The sequence below is a fragment of the Giraffa tippelskirchi genome, chromosome 2 (genome assembly GCF_054371585.1).
Source record: "Giraffa tippelskirchi isolate mGirTip1 chromosome 2, T2T-mGirTip1v1.2.pri, whole genome shotgun sequence".
NCBI lineage: Eukaryota > Metazoa > Chordata > Mammalia > Artiodactyla > Giraffidae > Giraffa > Giraffa tippelskirchi.
This window is the reverse complement of record NC_137276.1, coordinates 72,646,633-72,665,155: the sequence shown is the minus strand read 5'-3', so window position 1 is coordinate 72,665,155 and position 18,523 is coordinate 72,646,633. Positions and strand designations below refer to the sequence as shown.

Genomic DNA, 18,523 nt, shown 5'->3' with positions numbered 1-18,523 from the left:
AAAGATATGTTTTAAGCATTGGCGAACTTACTCTTTATGATGATCTACTAAACATTTTGTCAATGGTGGACTGGAATGTGCTGCGATTTTAAGAGGCCGATGAGGTTCTGCACTGGAAGGTCTGACAGGAATGTGACTAAGTAATCCAATACCATCTGCTGAGGTCACAGGGGCAGGCTGATGTAACCAAGGACTGGGAGAATTCTATTAAAAAAAAAAAATCCTTCAGTTACTAGAAAAAGCTAAACACAATTTCACAGTAGGACTTTATAGTATATTTATGAAGTGTGTGACTTTCAGTAAATATATTTTATGAGAAATATTCAGACAACTACCATAGTTATATGGATTTTTCCATATGATGAACAAAGTTAATCAGCATTAAAACAGTTTTGTCCAGGGGATTCCCTGGTGGTCCAGTGGTTATCTGTGCTTCCACTGCAGGGGGGATGGGTTTGATCCTTGGTTGGGGAACTAATATCTAATGGACAACCACTGGGACACTTGGAATTTGCTCTTCCAATATCTCACATGCCAGGAGGTGCCAGCAAAAATTATTTCCAGAAATTTGTTGTTATTTACTGATTGCAGACCTTGAAGCCACTGCTTTTACCATACAAATGACATACAGAGAGCCTAGTTTTTATGATTTCCTAACGTTGTAACACCAAAAGACTATATTGCTATTAGTAGAAATAGAAAACATGTTGCTAAAATACATTTCACCAGATTTCATCAGGTTTACTTGCCAATTTTTGTTGTCAAAAATATTTTTCCAATGTCATAATTCATTTAGATTGAGTACAAAATTATAATTTCAAGGCACATTTGTACTCCATTTCACTGTAAGCATTAAACTTGTAGGTGTGGAGGTACAACAAAATTCATTTTTAATATTAACACGCTGCCTTTCTCGTAGTGAGTGTCTGGTATCACTGATGTCTGTGTTGAGACTTACAACTATCTAATTACATGCTTCAAGACTGTTTCTATACTATGACTCACTGAAACTCTTCCAGAACATGCTTTGTTGAGTTATACTGTATTGAGTCTGATACTGGGAAAATATAATCCTTTGGTTTTAACAAAGTGAATTAATTTGACATCTCAAAATAAGAATGTGAAAACAATATATCACACCAAAGATATGCTGCTATAAAATTTCTTAGACTAAAAATATATACCATAAACCTTACATAAGAAAAAAAAAAGTATCATTGAAATATATATTTAAAAGGTTTCAATTCTATAAGATCCAGAAATCTGAAGTTATACAGATAACAAGAGTTATTGGTATATACCTATATATACATAAAACAGAATACTGCACAGCTTAAAAAAGGAAATCCTATTACATGCTACAACAAGGATGAACGTTGACAACATTATGCTACATGAAATACTGTATGAGTTCACTTTATATGAAGTATATAAAACAGACAGTCATAGAAACAGAAAGTAGAGGTGGGTGTTAAGAACTAGGGGGAAAGGGAATTAATGTTTCATGGGCAGAGTTTCAGTTTTGCAAGATGAAAAAGTTCCAGAGATCTGTCGTATAGCAATGTGAATATACTTAACACTACTCAACTGTACACTTTAAAATGGTTAAATAAATTTAATGCGTGGCTTTTATCACAATAAAAATAAATAAAATGTGTTTAAGAAGGTTCTAGAGGATTCTTAAAGTGCATCCTGGTCCACACAAAGGATTAAGTTGTCTCTTGGGAGTTAGCAGTGATCCCCAATCTCCCATTTTTTAGAATGGGGTTGGTAATGCCCTCAACAACCATTTCTTTTAATGAAAATTAATTTGGTTACAAAAACCACACAGCTCATGAAGGAATAAGAGCACCAACATCTTCAGCAATACTCTGTCAGGCAGAGAGAATATCAGCCCCATCTTCACTCCCAAATATCAGGAATCTCCAACATTAGCAGTCTTAAAAGAACAAGGGGCTTAGACAGGCATGGCTTGTAGTATACATTAGTGACATATCAGGTGGGAAATATAACAATTTTTAAGAATTACTTAGTTATACATAACAAAAGCCTTATAATTTTATATAAATTTTATATCCAGAAGTTTCACTTCTAGGAATTTACCTGAGCAAAATAACTATGGGTATATACTATAATTAGTTATAAAGACACTCATTTTTCATAATAGGAATTTTAGAAACAACTTAAGTTTACTTCTTTCAATTGGCTTAAAAAAAAATAAACAGGATTTTCTGAGATTTCAGCTTTACAGCTCCAAAGTTACTAAGCATCAAAACTTCCATAACCATTAGAAAAATAACTGTTTAAAAAATTCCAGCATGTATTTCTCTGATGACTCATTGATAAAGAATTCACCTGCCAATGCAGGAGACAGGGGTTTGATCCCTGGTCCAGGAAGATCCCACATGCTGAGGAGCAATTAAGCCCATGCACAACTACTGGGCTTCCCTGGTGGCTCAGCTGGTAAAGAATCAGCCTGCAATGCAGGAGACCTGGGTTCAATCTCTAGGTTGGGAAGATCCCCTGGAGAAGGGAAAGGCTACCCACTCCAGTATTCTGGCCTGGAGAATTCCATGGACTGTATAGTCCATGGGGTTGCAAAGAGTTGGACACGACTGAGTGATTTTTATTTTCACCACAACTATTGAGCCAGAGCCTGATGGGCTGCCGCCTATGGGGTCGCACAGAGTCGGACACGACTGAAGCGACTTAGCAGCAGCATTGAGCCTGTGCTGCAGAGTCTGAGAGCCACAACTACTGAAGCCTGAGCACCCTTAGAGCCTGTGCTTCACAACGAGAGAAGCCACTGGAATGAGAAGCCTGCACGCCACAACTACAAAGTAGCCCTTGGTCTCCACAAAAGTCCATGCAGCAACGAAGACCCAGTACAGCCATAAATAAAAAAGTAAAATTATATATATATATAAAATTCTAGCACATTTTTGTAATAAGAAATCGAAAAAAATTAATGGGATACTGAAAAAAGCACCTGTATATATGTTGATTAATAAATATGAGACATATGGTAAACCACAGCTTAACTTAACTTACCCTCCTTAACGAAGGTTCAGCATTAACCGCATTTTCTGGGTGAACCCACTTAGAAGGCAGACCAAGTCCTGAGTATGCATGTGTTCCATTTGGATATTGCCAAATAATTGGATAAAGTCCAAGCTGATTATATGAAGCAGATGGATGGGCTTGTCCAAGAAGATGAGGTGACTGGTGCTGTAACAACTGTTGCTGTTGCTGGTGTGCTAATGCTAAGTGGCTCAAGCTGCTGGCATGAGCAGTCTCTAGTCGTGGGTGGCCACCAAGTAAGGAGGCAGTAGGCACTCCGGGTAACACAGTGGGAAGTAAATGAGGGTGATGAACAGAATGGTGTGGACCACTAGTCAGAGGATGAGTGTTAATGGTAGGTAATGGAGTTTGACTGGATGATCCAGCCAGTAAGTGGGGTGCAGGAGTTAAGGCAGGATGATGGGTGCCTGGATTTAAACATGTTCTATGGGATGAAGAATGAAGAGGAAAAGGATGCTGGCTTAAGAAAGGTGAAATGTGGTTAGCTCCTGTATCTGACCCAATAAGTGCAGGATCTCTGTAAACTGTAAAATGTTCATTTTTATCAATGATGAGAGGGCTTTTTGTAGTTTCTAATGTACTGCCTCTAGTAGGAACCGGATGAAAACTGCATCTTGATAACTCATGTTCTATCTTATTTGCTGGTCTTCTTTCACCAGCAGCTTGGCTGTTTGCATAAGTGGCTTTAGACTTTACAGAATCAGGGGAATGGTTGACTTTAGGCTTAACAACTTCAGGTGAGGGATTGGATTTTGTCTTGTGAGCATCTACTGAAGTATTAAGTTTAGATTTTATAGTTTCTGGGGGTGGAGTTCGCTTATGCAGCTTATCTTCCGTGACAGAAACGGCACTTAGAGAAGATAAGCAAGAGACATACTGATTTTTCTCTTTTTCCATACTCAAGTTTTCATTTCCTGAAGAAGCATTCCTTACATTTGATTGTGTTAAATCTACTTTAACTACATCACTGACCCAGTTCTGGTCAGAATCTTGGTTTCCTGTTTCCAAGTATTTTGTATTTGCAATTGAATGTTTTGAATCACTAACATTAGGATCCATTTTCTGAAGTGTTTGAAGGCCAAAGGTACTACTTGAGGTTTCCTGAGCCACCTTTTCTGTATTAGTGTCATTTGTAATATCAATGACACATTTTGGAGTGGGTGGTCTGGATACAAACTTCTCCTTTGGTAATAATTCCACTGTGTGTGTCTTCTCTGTATTACGTTCCTGAAGAAGTAAATCACTAGAATTATGATCAGAAAGTGTGGCCTGTTCTGATGAATGGATAATCATTTTTTCTTGACGCTGAAAGTCAACAGACTTCTGTTTCTCTGTTTCTTCATGTTTTTTATCTTCCTGTATTTGATCCCAGGGATGCTGGCTATCTATTAGTGTCTCTTCTCCTGCCTTCTCATTATTCTGAGATTTTCCTTCTTCTCCGTTTATCTTTGAAGTGTTTTTATTTTTCAACTCATTCTCTGGCTTCTGCTCTGAGGAATTATTTATTATTCTCTTATTTGAATTTTCTGAGTCACTACTCTCAGAAAAGTCTGAAACATTGTCGGTTCGCAGTCTTTTCATATTTAGTTTCTTTTCATCCTCCTCAGCTTTCCTTCTTTTGTTCATCACCTGTTTTTTACCTTTAGGATTTTCTAGGAGATTTAAAAAAAAAAAAAAGAACAGTTTTACCTTTCATATCAATATTAAATAAGCATATTTTAAATGAATTTTTATTTGTTCCCATGCCCTTAAAAGTTGGTGGGTCCTACCTCCTCGTGGTATATAATCATATTTTTCCTCCTTCATCTTCTCTTCATCTGGTATACTGCTATCTGAGCCCTTCCTCTTATTTGGACGAGTATTTCTTTGTTGCTGGTGTGAATTCTGTTTTGGTACAGCAGTTTGGGAGTTCATTGCTGGTCTGGGACTATTTGCTTGGGCACGTGTATAATGACCCTAAAAATAATTGATAATGACTGTTTACTACCTGATCCTAAGTAATTTAAGGGAAAATATTTTACAATAATCCATCACTAACAACATACATACGTGAACAGTGTTGCTATTTTGACTGGCACGAGACCTTCGCCGTGATGTAATGCCAATATTTTCACCTTTTAACAAAGAGTGAACAACATCATCTAGAAAGGTCATTTGAACCATAGAAGGATCGACATTCTGTGGTTCTAGTACCTAATCCATGACACAAAACAAGAACAAAATTAAATCCAATCAGCTAGCCAATATAATAATAGGTACAATTTCTTTACTGAGTAAAGATGTTTAGAAATCAGTTTGAGATACCTAATTTGCAAGACATTGTTGTCAGACTACAATAAATCACCTTTAATCATTAAAGATAAAATTATCTCCCAAATGTTAAGAAGGTAACTGTTTCATGTTCTAACCAAAACTTAAAAAGCAAACACATCTATTGCAGGCATACCTTGAAAAACAAGGATTAGAGTTATTCAAGAATATATTGCCAAGTCATAATATGTATTTCAAAAATAAAAAGTAATTTTCAGAAAAGAAGTGTAAAATAAAACAGGAAGGTAAAGCATGATGGGAATTCCCTGGCACTCCAATGGTCAGGACTCCATGCTTTTACTGCCAGCCTGGATTCAACCCCTGGTCGGAGAACTAGATCCTGCAAGCTGCACAGCGTGGCCAAAAGCGAAAATAGAGCATGCGAAGCAGAAAAGGACAAAAACTGTATAAATGAATAGTAATCTTGAAAAATCAGGTTAAAGAAACAACTATTTTAAAAACTAAAGGCAATTTTGTGCTTCACTGAGGTCAAAGTTTGTTAGCTTTTAAGGAAATAAATTATACAATTTATTTAGCATTTTGATTAAAATTTTAACCAAAGCATCTGCATTGTTCATAGAGGGAGTTCTTATTTATTCAGATACCCTCCACAATCCATTAAGGCAGGAAGATGCAAATATCTATTTTCTGGGGGGTAAATACAGTACAGCTTTAAAAGATTTGAAATTAAGAATTTAATTTCAGACTTGCTTAAAACTCCCTATGAAATTCATATCCTTAACATTCTCCATATTCACTATAAAACTTAAAGAAGTAAAACAACTCTGAAATTGAATGTAAAAAGAACTTTAGAGTACATTTAAGTTTTCATTTGTGAAAAGAAATCATTTGCGAAATATTTTTTATTACTGGAGAGACAGAAAAGCTAAGACTTTAAGAAAGTTTTACCTGACTTAAGGATAAACAAAAAAAAGACTAAACAATTAAGAGAGTCTGATGCCTCCATGTCAGGGACTGATTTTCTCAGTGCTGAAATAAATCTGGCATCAATATCTTGCTGTAACTTCAAGTGAACTCTATGTAACATCATATAAATGTGAACTTTTTAGGATTACATGACTGCAAAAAACCTAGAGATGGAAAATAGTATCAATCTGTTGATCCACTGGGGGTGGGGGAGAATGGAGTATGTGAATGGTAAACAGTTTCTTTTCCAAAACTGGACTATTTACCTGATCATTCATAACGATCATGGTGCGAGTGAAGAGATCATGATGAGTAATTATGCCAGTAAACCACTGGGTGGCAGAGTCTTGTCTATATACTCTCACTCTGTATCCATTCAAGGAATAAGGACCTTAAAAAAAAAAAACCACACACACATCATACACAACTTCATGGATGAAATGAAAAGGTAATTTGGAACTTGATGTATGAGCCTTTTAGTTGCTAAAACTTTTACCATAAGCAATTACAAACTTTGATTCCTGCAACAGTTTGGAAAAGCTGCCAAAGTCTTAAAATATACATAAACTGTTAACTGCATAAGTGAGACAGTAAAATGCCATACTGGTGTACTTCTGGATTAAACTCACTTTGTAAGACAATATCTGTATGTATATATAGGTATCTTTCAGAAAATAGGCAATGATTAAATAATAAAAGATATATGCATATATCTGTATATATTTAAATATGTCAGCAGAGAATGGAGATAAAAATGTCTTCAATTCACAGGTACTAAAATATCAAATATTTGAAAGTTTAAAAAGAATTGTGAGGGAGGGAAACTGGTACACTTTATTAATGATAGTATTATACATTAACAATTTACAAAATGCTTTGACAATTTACAAACGTTCATATAATCTCCAACTGAGATATTTTCCTGTTTATAAACATTAAGAAAGTGAGGTTGATAGGTTAAATAAATTTTTAAGTGAAAGAGCTAGGGCTGAATTTATTTTTCTGATTCCTAGGTTGATGCCTTTTCTTCTAGAGTTAAGACATTTAGCACATCAATGAATGGTTTAATGTTTGCCAGTTTTTAAAAAAACTATGCCAGCAACAGTCTATATGAAATTAATAGATCTGTAGAAAGTATTCCATATTACTTGTAAATTAAACATATTCATACCTATAACCAGTTATACAAACTATAGCCTTAGAATTTCTAACTATGGAAAAAATACACTCCAAATTAGTTTTTCTGAAAGGAATATTGAAAAAGCTTACAGAAAAACTCCAAATACGCCAATTTTCAACTCCCATCAGGACACTACCTTAACGGTCTTGTTCTACCACCAAACACAATATAGAGTCAGCCTCAAATAATTCTGCTTAGGATGGAATGGACTACTGCCTTAATCATTTCATCTTTAAGAATATGACAAGGAAAAAAGGTTACTTAAAAAAAACAGTAGCCTGGCGTCTTCAATACAGTGCAAAGAAAGGAAGAAAAAGAGACAGGTCATATCAACCAGTCAATGTGTGGACATTTTTTGGGTCTTGGATTAAAAATAAATAAAATTAAAATCAAGCCTGTGAAAAATCAATGAAGACATTTATTAGACAAATGAAAACTTGAACCTGAGTAATCATTATTTGAGGAACTATTAATTTTCAGGATAATAATAGTATGGCGTCTGTTTAAAAATAGAACACAGCAATGTCTTAAAATTGATGGAAATAAATAACAGTATAGATGGGGCAGAATCTATCTAGATTTCATTTTATAGTCGTTGGAGTTGAGAGAGAATATTTCAGTGAACTTTTATGTGCCTATTTCTGTATATGTTTCAAATTCTCCATATTAAAAGTTTAAAAAATATTTAGCCTAAGAAGAATGTAGTAAGTAGATGATTTGCTATTAAAAAAAAACATTCAAAGAAAGGAAGTCACAACTTTGAGATTATCTCTATTAATGCTTAAATTAAATGGCATGGAAGCTGAAGCTGAGATAAACATGGGAATTTAACAAGATTACCTTTTAAAAACATTCAACCAAATATTGATACTTCATGTCATATTGTTCCAGTTTCAGTTCAATTTCACAAAAAGCTTATGTTTTCAATAACATGGTTTTACTGACAGGAAAAGAAATCATTTAGAATCATAAAATCTCAACTGAAGACAAGCTTGTATATTACTAAAAAAAGGAAACAAAACTAAGACTAGTATTGTGGTCACTGCTGAGGAAGGCAAACTGAAATAAGCCACTTTTATCAGATACCAACAGCATTCTTCAAAGGAAATCAACTGTGGCTTTGGGCAACCCTCCACAGAAAACAATGCTTCCTTCTCCAGGAAGGACACGCCTAAAGCATTCTGTAATATGGAGATTTCCTATCAACAAAACACCTGTGTGGTCGTAATTTTATTCCAGGCATTTAGCTCAAATTAGTAAACTAGCGAAGTTATCAACTTCCTACTGAAATTATTCTGATTTTGCTATTATTTTCTGTGGCCTGTATATAATTGAAAATATTAGACTGGGTCTTCTATTTATACTGCATATAACTAAACAACCAAAAGCAAACGAGAAATTGCCCAGTTCAAAAAACAAAAAAATTAATGCATAACTCAAAACAGTTACCTTGCATAAAAATCTCCTGAACCTTTTGTTCCTTTACCCAGACTTTCACTTCTTCCTGAAGTTGCGGGTTGTCCCTGAGAACTGGGTTTAGGCTGTCTATGTCGTCCTAGAATTATAGATTAAGAGAAAGGTCCATGTTACGCTGTCCTAACATTAATGTTACCAACCTTCCCTCCTATATGTTCTAAGGACTGAAGAAAATTCCTTTATCTAAATGTATGTAAAAATGCAAATTCGTAAGTTACAGTTCATTAGCAATAACGTAACAACGGAGCCTAAGAAATTAATCCATGGTAAGATTTGATCTTTGACAAGAATGTCTTAAGGAAAAATCTGAAATCTATTAATGTGTTCTCTAACTCCAAGCCTTATGTAAGTCACCTTTTTAAGGGTTTCGCTGTTAGAAGCAATACACAAACCAAATAGCTTCAGGTCATCTAAGGTTGGTAGCAAACGAATCAACTTGAATATTTTGGGAGGCAATACATATATGCATAGATGAGTTGTCCTCTCCCCACTATACCTAAAACATTAGTTTTAAACAAGTCATTATCCACTGTCTTGATTTAAACACCATCAAATTCAGTTCTACTCAAACTCATCTGACCAGTAACTTCACTGATAAAAGCTTTATTTTTTCAAGCCAGTGTCAAAGCATCCAGGCAATTTAAATTACGTTATTGATGATATTATCCTCATAACAGGGTGGATCTAGACAGAGAAACAACCGGTTCTCTCTCCTTGGAGATGTGAATCACACAGTCACATGGTTTCCCACAATCTGCTGGTCCCCCGATGGACTCTCTGACATTCTGTTCTCTCTCAAAGCACCTCTGCTGCTCCTGCATTTGAGATCAGCGGCAGGAGCCCTAGAGTAGAGCTGGGAAGAACAACAAAGCAGCACTGTCAATTTGGTGGCCCTTTTAAAAGTGGACTAGCAGATCATGGAAACCAGTGAACAGAAAGGTGCTACAAGAAGAAAATTTTATCTGGTGAATAAAAATAATCTGGCAATTTGGAAAAGCCAAAAAGGGGCTGAAGAGTACAAAGAATCCCTAATCAAGCAGATTATGCGTCCTTCATTCTTTAAAGTTTATCCAAGTAAAGCACTTTTCTTCTCACTTCATCACTGCTTGAAGGGACCACTCTGCATTTCTGGAATAATATTGTGGTAAACACTGATATTTTGTTTATACCTAGTGAACACCAACAAACAAAACTATAAGACTTTTAAACTTATCACCTACGCTCTCCTTGGAAAACATACAAAAATGCTGCTTCACAGCAGAAGCAAATACTGGAGTGGAAAGATGTTACACAAAAAAGTAGGTAAAATCTGTCATGGGGGCAATGGGGGAAGCTCAGCCCATGACCTGTCTTCCTTTTTGTAAAGAAACTTCCTAACACCCCCTTTTCTTCATTCCACTTTAATAATACACTGCACATTTAGTGAATCTCATTACTTGCGTAACAGAAAATATCATGAGGAGTTTAGACTCTAACCCTCTTGATGCACATGAGGTGACAGTGAAGTCCATGACAGACAAAACACAGGAAACTTTCCGTTTCCCAAGGAAAACAATTAGCATTTCCAGACAGTTCCGACAGATACCAAGTTATTTCTCACTTTATCTTCCATACACAGATCCAAACTTAACTCCTTGGAGTCAAACACAAGCCTAATCATTTTCCTACATGATGGTCCTTCAAACGTTTGAGTTATGGTTTTATGTTTCCACAGCTTGAGTCTTCTCTAGTTTCAATGCCCATCTTTATCATAATTGTTCTTCTTACTCTTATTCTAGACATTTAACTGGCATGAAGACGATGAGCACACAGAAAATTCACACAATTACATGGGTATATGAAATTTACTTACACGGTACTGCTGCCAAGCCTTTATATTTTGGGGAGGAGAATAGTATAAACTGCTATTAAAGCAGCACTGCCAATACTTTGTAGACAAGTACAGGTAGGATTTATAAAATCAGTTTTCTATACAGAAATTTTTACAACTAAAACTATTGACATGTAAATTTTGCTCAATATTTATTTATGTTTTATTTATTCAACAGGTTAGGCTTCCCTGGTGGCTCAGCTGTAAAGAATCCACCTGACAATGCAGAAGACTCAGGTTGGATTGGCTGGAGAAGGAAATGGCAAACCACTGCAGTATTCTTGCCTGGAGAATCCCTCGGACAGAGGAGCCTGGTGGGCTACAGTCCATGGGGTTGCAAAAGTGTCGGACACAATTTAGTGACTAAACCTTTTTTTTTTTTAATTCAACAGACTGAGAAAAAGAGCTACGTTTCCAAAATCATTAGACAGCGGCTATCTTCTCAATAATGACCAATTCATTTCTAGGGAAAAAAAAGTATACCATTAAGAGCTGATAGTATCAGTCTACTTACTCAAATAACCTTATATAAGTTCAAATTTCTATGTATAAATTTCCTCATCATTTTAAGCGGGGTTACTAATATCTCTTTTCATATTAATGAGTATGTTTTTATAATAATTTTAAAAACTTTTCAAAACTAGTCTTAACACATTCAATTCTAATATAACCATGGTACTGACATGCCATTTACATATTTATGAGTTAATTCTGAAATTAATTAAAACCCATGAAAATTATCCCAATACAACACCCGACTATGATAGTCATATTGTTGCTGAAATCTTTCTCTACATATAGTGCTTTGTAAGTTAGAGGCACTTTCATTGTTCTTAAAATTTTTATAGCCTGGTTTCAGTTTTGATCCTCCTTTCTATTTGTCAGATGCACATGATTACCTTTTTTTTAGCCTTCTGTCTTGTCACCAACCATTCCTACTTGATGGGAATGTATTTGGGGAAAAGGCCACACGACCTTTCTGGCTCCATTCAATGCCTACGGACACCCTGCTTCTTTTACTTGCATCCCACAGACTATTTCCCTTCTCCTATTCACTACAGCAACTTCCTCTGGAGTTGATGAGATTGTGTTTATCTCCCTATGCACCCTACCTATCCTGAATGGTCTGTCATCGTCTTTGCCTTTAAAATCCTTTCCTTTCCTCTCTTTAAATAATGATGGGGCTAAATTATACCCAAAGCTGGCCACCTGATGCGAAGAACTGACTCACTGGAAAACACCCTGATGCTGGGAAAGATTGAAGGTAGGAGGAGAAGGGGACGACAGAGGATGAGATGGTTGGATGGCATTACTGACTCTATGGACATGAGTTTGAGCAAGCTCCAGGAGTTGGTGATGGACAGGGAAGCCTGGCGTGCTGCAGTCCATGGGGCAAAGAGTTGGACACGACTGAGTGACTGAACTGAACCGAATGTAAGCTCCTTGAGAGCAGGGACAGTGTTTTCTGTATGTTCTCTATTGTGCTTAGTACACTGTAAATGCTCAATAGATACTGATGATGGGAGGCAGTCAGTCTTGATGCTAAGAGTGAGAAACTGAAATCTTCCCCCACCCCAAAAAGAGGTATTTCTGTAGAACTATAGTCATATTACCATTTTAAAGAGGCTCATAAAAGAATAAAAGATCAAATCTTGTAAGAGTTTTAGCAGGTTGCCAAATGAAGTTTCTCCCCCCATTTATTGACCTAATGTTGTGAAATTGTAAAAAGAAAAAATGAGATACAAGGCTATAGTGCAGACTCACAGAGAAGGGCATCATAGTCATAAATTACTAATAAATATTCACGATCTTTGACAGAATGCAACTAACAAATTCAGCTGTGCCTTGAGCTTTTCATTAACTGCAATCCCCCCCAACAATTTCATATTACATAACTAAAATAACATGTATTCATTAATGTCCTCTCCCCATATAGTGAAGGAGTAGCACTCTCTGTGAGTCTTCTCCATAAACTCCATCCAATGTATTAATTACGCAAGTTACAACCTCCAGCAAATGACTAACGGGAACAAAGAAAACCAGTGCAACAAGATCTGTTGTTCTAGAAATTTATATAGAAAATATGGGAAGGTTCTAAACAATGCCTTAACTGAAGTTCTGGACTATATTATTGCTCACTTGTATGCTGTTACTTTCCTCCTTTTGAAAAGACAGAGGTTAGCTTTAATTGAGTATTAGTGACACCTTAATGTAAATAATAAAAAAGAAAAATAGCTAACAAGATTGTGCATTTACTATGGCAGATACTATGGATGCTTTCCAAACCTATGAATTTTTGTAGAGCTGAGATTATTATACCCCTTTACATGTTATACACAGGGAGGTCCATGATTATAGTCAGGATGTGATGGAGAGAGCTAGTACTTGAATCTAGTTCTGTGCCTCTAAACCCCAGCCTCTTCACTTACTCTGTTTTCTCATAAACTAGTATAACAAAAAGGCATAAATAGACTATTTTCTGTCACTGCCATTCAAAATCTGACACATTTCTTTCATTATATGGAAGAGGTGAAATATCTACCTTAAGTCAAAATGGGTTAAAAGCAAAGACTCTAACATTAGGTGGAAGTTATCTTTCTATACAACCTTATATTGGCCATGTGAATTTCTGCATATAGAAACAGTCTAACACTCATCAAACAGAAAAGACTTAGGATGTTAAATTCATGCCGTCTTACAACAAGAAAGGATAAAAGAAAGTGAAGACGATCACTCTGGCAATGTAACGTAATCATGATCTACAAATTCTCAAATGCTGTATTTTTAGGTAAACATTACCATGAATTACTATGAGATGATCGAAACACAGATTTATTCCTCATGAATACAGAAGAATATGATGAAATTAAAAAGCATCATTCCTCAAAATATAAAAGCTAAAGTCAGGTTGGAATCTGTACTCTGACAGTTAAGACTAACGCACTAACCTAATTTTTGTGCAATTCTCTATTTCATCCCAGTTCAAAGGGAAACAATAAAAATTTAACTAATGTAAAAACTAAGATCATAGCACTAAAATATTCATCTATGCCTGACTAGGTTTAAAAAACAGCAATAATATGACAGTGCTCAAGGTATATATAACACATTTTCTAAGATAATAAAGAAACAGTTTGTCATACCAGAACAGTGCTCCTTACTATTTCAACAAATATTTTCTTTATGTTCCACATCCTCTAGACTTAAACACTGACCAAAGAGCCAGCAGAGGCATGAAATAGGTAACAGTATACCAGTTGTTAGTTTCTATCAATATGACTGAGTTGACTGGCTTAACAATTTTAAGAGATTTGCTCTGAAGTCTTAACTGATGAGTTTCATTTTAGGATACAAGAAATATAGGGACAAATTCTTAGAAAGGTATAGTCTCCCAAGACTGAACCCGGAAGAAACAGAAAATATGAACACACCAATCACAAGCACTGAAATTGAAACTGTGATTAAAAATCTCCCAACAAACAAAAGTCCAGGACCTGATAGCTTCACTGGCAAATTTTATCAAACATTTAGAGAAGAGTTAACACCTATCCTTCTGAAATTGTTCCAAAAAATTGCAGAGGATGGAAAACTTCCCCATTTTATGAGGCTCCCATTGCCCTGATACCAAAACCAGAGAAAGATACCACACAAAAAAGAAAATTACAGGCCAATATCACTGATGAACATAGATGCAAAAATCCTCAACAAAATATTGGCAAATTCTATCTAACAATACATTAAAAAGCTCATACACCATTGATCTAGTGGGATTCATCCCAGGGATGCAAGGATTTTTCAATATCTGTAAATCAATCACTGTGATACACCATATCTACAAATTGAAGAATAAGAAATACAAAACTGGAGCAACTTCTCTCCCTTTGGACAATTTCCGATGGAGAATGACCTAAGGCCTGCTTTCAAACTTATACTGAGTGTGCCTTAGTAACAGAATTTTTTTTCCTCCTGCAATCAAGTCCTTGACCTTTGGGATGACAAATTAAATCCAATTATATTACATAAATTCCCCTATAAAAATCATACTCGACTGTATTTTATAAGAGTAATCATAAAAGAAACTGTATCTTGAATGTCAGATTGGGTGATTGAACATGCTTTGCAACATCACTTTGCTGTAGTCATAATTTAAATTCATGCTTCAGCACAACTACAAATGCTTGTCCTTAGATCCCTGCCTGAGGTTGCTAGCCAACAGTGAATAACATGAATGATAGGTTCATATAGGTCAAGAGTGACATCAACTGCTATTATGCCAGTTCCTGTATAACTTATAAAAGAACCCAATTTGTTAATAAGGCTCTACTGAAATTGGAAACCTATGAAGTCTGAGACTTACTATGGAGGTCTTCAAAAAGCACAACTGTCTAACCATCTGCAATTTAATTAAATGCGCTACCACTGAGGGCTTCCATATATTTTCCTGATCTAAAGCAAGAGTTGGCAAACTTTTCCTCTAAAGGGCCAAGAGTAAATACATTAGGCTTTGCAGATTGTATCATCCCTGTCTCAACGACTCAACTCTGCTACCATAGGGCCCAAAGCAGACAAACAACACCATAAACAATATATAACTGAATGGGCATGGCTGCATTTCAATAAGGTTTATTTACTGGCATTATATGCAATTAGAATTTCAGATTGGTCAGTGTCATGCGATTCTTTTGAGTCTTTTTCCAACTATTTAAAAATGTGAAAGGCCTTATAAAAAACAGGAGGGAGGTTTGATCTGACCTGCAGTCACTTTGCCTACACATGATTTAAAAGAACACATAAACTACTAGTATAAAGCAAAATTAAAAACTTCTCATCAAGGCAATGCAGTTCAGTGGCAAACAGACCGCAAACTGTTTCCATAAATGTCTGCATATTCATAAGCATGGAAAAACAAACTAATTACCAATATCTTTTCATTATTAAAGAAAGAATATTTTAAGATAAGTCATTTTTTTTAAGGCTTTCACAAGTAAAACAATTTCCTGGGTACATTTCTGCACCATGTTTATCTCTCTGAATATAATAATGTACTTGATTTCAGTGTAGAAAAGTTACCCATTTTGAAAGATAAGATTCAATCCTTTGCGTCAATGAGAATTATACTTATATACAGAGGTCAGTACTATGCACTTCTCTGGACTCTGGAGTAGGGTAAAAATAGGAACATGTATTGAAAAAAGAAGAAATTTTCTAAAGACAGTGTTCCAAAATTTATCCTATGGTTCATATATCTTAAGACTGCAAAATGAGTGTTTTCTCCATAAGATAATTTAACATAATCTCATTTCCACTATCTCCTAAGAACACAGATATTCATTCAAAACAAACAAACAAACAAAAAAACACAGGGGAGGGGAAGATCCAAACAAGGAGACAAAGAAATCTTAATTTCTTTGCTTCTCTACTTGATCCAAGGGCTGACCATGTGACAACTCCGAAAAGAAACCTATCAGGGTTAAGAGGAAGAAAACACATAACCACATGCTGTCACAAAACTGTCTCAAAATACTACTGGGAGAAATGACCAACATATTTCAAATATTTTACCTGATATTTTCTATTACATAAGGTGAATGCTATGTTGTTTCTAAAATGTCTGACTCTGGGACCCCACGGACTATACAGTCCATGGAATTCTCCAAGCCACAATCCTGGAGTGGGTAGCCTTTCCCTCTCCAGGGGATCTTCCCAACCCAGGAACTGAACCCAGGTCTCCCACATTACAGGTGGATTCTTTACCAGCTGAACCACAAGGGAAGCCCAAAATCTTTCTAACATAATTCTAAATCTTGTGTTGCTAATTTTGGTGACTTCTTCACAATGTATTATATGATCCAGAGTCTTAATCACTGTTAAAAGTTTAAGTTTTAGGCAAAATTTAAATTGTTATGGTTTATTTAGGATCTGATTCCCTGCATATAAACCAAACATCAATATTTTTACAGTCAAGAGTACTGGACACGTTTCTTATACACACTATACAAAACTTCTGGAAGAAAAAAAGTTTTCTCTGACCATTATTCAAGAATTACCAAATTTAAATGTATTCCAGTTTTTCTGTCAATCAGATTGGAAAAGGTAAAAAATTTATGACACCATTCAAGGGAGAGAAAACAACTTTTTCTGAAAGGCAGTTGGACTACACATCCTATCTGAAATAATGAATGTTTCTGCAATTCATTTCAGCTCACAAGAAATTGCAGGAAAATAGGTTAATGATGTCAGTATAACAAAGAAGTAATGTTCATTCCTTGAGTTGAGCTATTTCAAATCGTGAAAGATGGTGCTGTGAAACAGCTGCACTCAATATGCCAGCAAATCTGGAAAACTCAGCTGTGGCCACAGGACTGGAAAAGGTCAATTTTCAACCCAATCCCAAAGAAGGACAATGCCAAAGAATGCTCAAACTACCGCACTATTGCACTCATCTCACACGCTAGTAAAGTAATGCTCAAAATTCTCCAAGCCAGGCTTCAGCAATATGTGAACCGTGAACTTCCAGATGTTCAAGCTGGATTTAAAAAAGGCAGAGGAACCAGAGATCAAATTGCCAACATCCGATGGATCATCAAAAAAGCAAGAGAGTACCAGAAAAACATCTATTTCTGCTTTATTGACTATGCCAAAGCCTTTGACTGCGTGGATCACAATAAACTGTGGAAAATTCTGAAAGAGATGGGAATACCAGACCATCTGACCTGTCTCTTGAGAAGCCTGTATGCAGGTCAGGAAGCAACAGTTAGAACTGGACATGGAACAACAGACTGGTTCCAAATAGGGAAAGGAGTATATCAAGGCTGTATATTGTCACCCTGCTTATTTAACTTATATGTAGAGTACATCATGTGAAATGTCAGGCTGGATGAAGCACAAGCTTGAATCAAGATTGCCAGGAGAAACATCAATAACCTCAGATGGCGCAGATGACACTACCCTTATGGCAGAAAGCGAAGAACTAAAGAGACTCTTAATGAAAGTGAAAGAGGAGAGGGAAAAAAATGGCTTAAAATGCAACATTCAGAAAACTAAGATTATAGCATCTGGTCCCATCACTTCATGGCAAATAGATGGGGAAACAATGGAAGCAGTGACAGATTTTATCTTTTTGGGCTCCAAAATCACTTCAGATTCACTTCAGATTGTTACTCTGGCCATGAAATTAAAAGATGCTTACTCCTTGGAAGAAAAGCTATACCAACCTAGACAGCATATTAAAAAGCAGAGACATTACTTTGCCAACAAAGGTCCGTCTAGTCAAAGCTATGGTTTTTCCAGTAGTCATGTATGGATGTGAGAGTTGGAATGTAAAGAAAGCTGAGCGCTGAAGAATTGATGCTTTTGAACTGTGGTGTTGGAGAAGACTCTTGAGAGTCTCTTGGACTGCAAGGAGATCCAATCAGTCTATCCAAAAGGAAATCAGTCCTGAATTTTCATTTCGGGGACTCATGCTGAAACTCCAATACTCTGGCCACCTGATGTGAAGAACTGACTCATTGAAAAAGACCCTGATGCTGGGAAAGATTGAAGGCAGGAGAAGGGGATGACAGAGGATGAGATGGTTGGATGGCATCACCGACTCGATGGACAGGAGTTTGAGCAATCTCCAGGTGATGTTGGTGATGGGACACGGAAGCCTAGAGTGCTGCAGTCCATGGGGTCATGAA

The 18,523-nt window shown here is 36.0% G+C and overlaps 1 protein-coding gene and 1 long non-coding RNA gene across 13 annotated transcripts in view; one reads left to right on the top strand and one right to left on the bottom strand.

Moving 5' to 3' along the window:
• The window catches only part of JMJD1C (jumonji domain containing 1C), a 296,047-nt gene that overhangs the window by 38,700 nt on the left and 238,824 nt on the right, over positions 1-18,523 (bottom strand). For 7 of the 12 annotated variants that reach the window (XM_081568966.1, XM_081568963.1, XM_081568964.1 and 4 more), the window contains 6 exons: positions 8,948-9,053; positions 6,585-6,709; positions 5,131-5,274; positions 4,851-5,037; positions 3,052-4,733; positions 32-204 (listed from right to left, as the gene is read on the bottom strand). In XM_081568966.1, the coding sequence (XP_081425092.1) occupies positions 32-204; positions 3,052-4,733; positions 4,851-5,037; positions 5,131-5,274; positions 6,585-6,709; positions 8,948-8,954 (2,318 nt within the window). In that variant the 5' untranslated portion in view covers positions 8,955-9,053. The remainder of the gene's footprint in view (positions 1-31; positions 205-3,051; positions 4,734-4,850; positions 5,038-5,130; positions 5,275-6,584; positions 6,710-8,947; positions 9,054-18,523) is intronic. The other 5 variants (XM_081568969.1, XM_081568971.1, XM_081568967.1 and 2 more) reach the window with 3 other exon arrangements.
• Positions 9,236-13,076, top strand: LOC145537952 (uncharacterized). The gene is made up of 2 exons (XR_014076529.1): positions 9,236-10,272; positions 10,753-13,076. It is a non-coding gene; the product is annotated as an uncharacterized LOC145537952 (long non-coding RNA).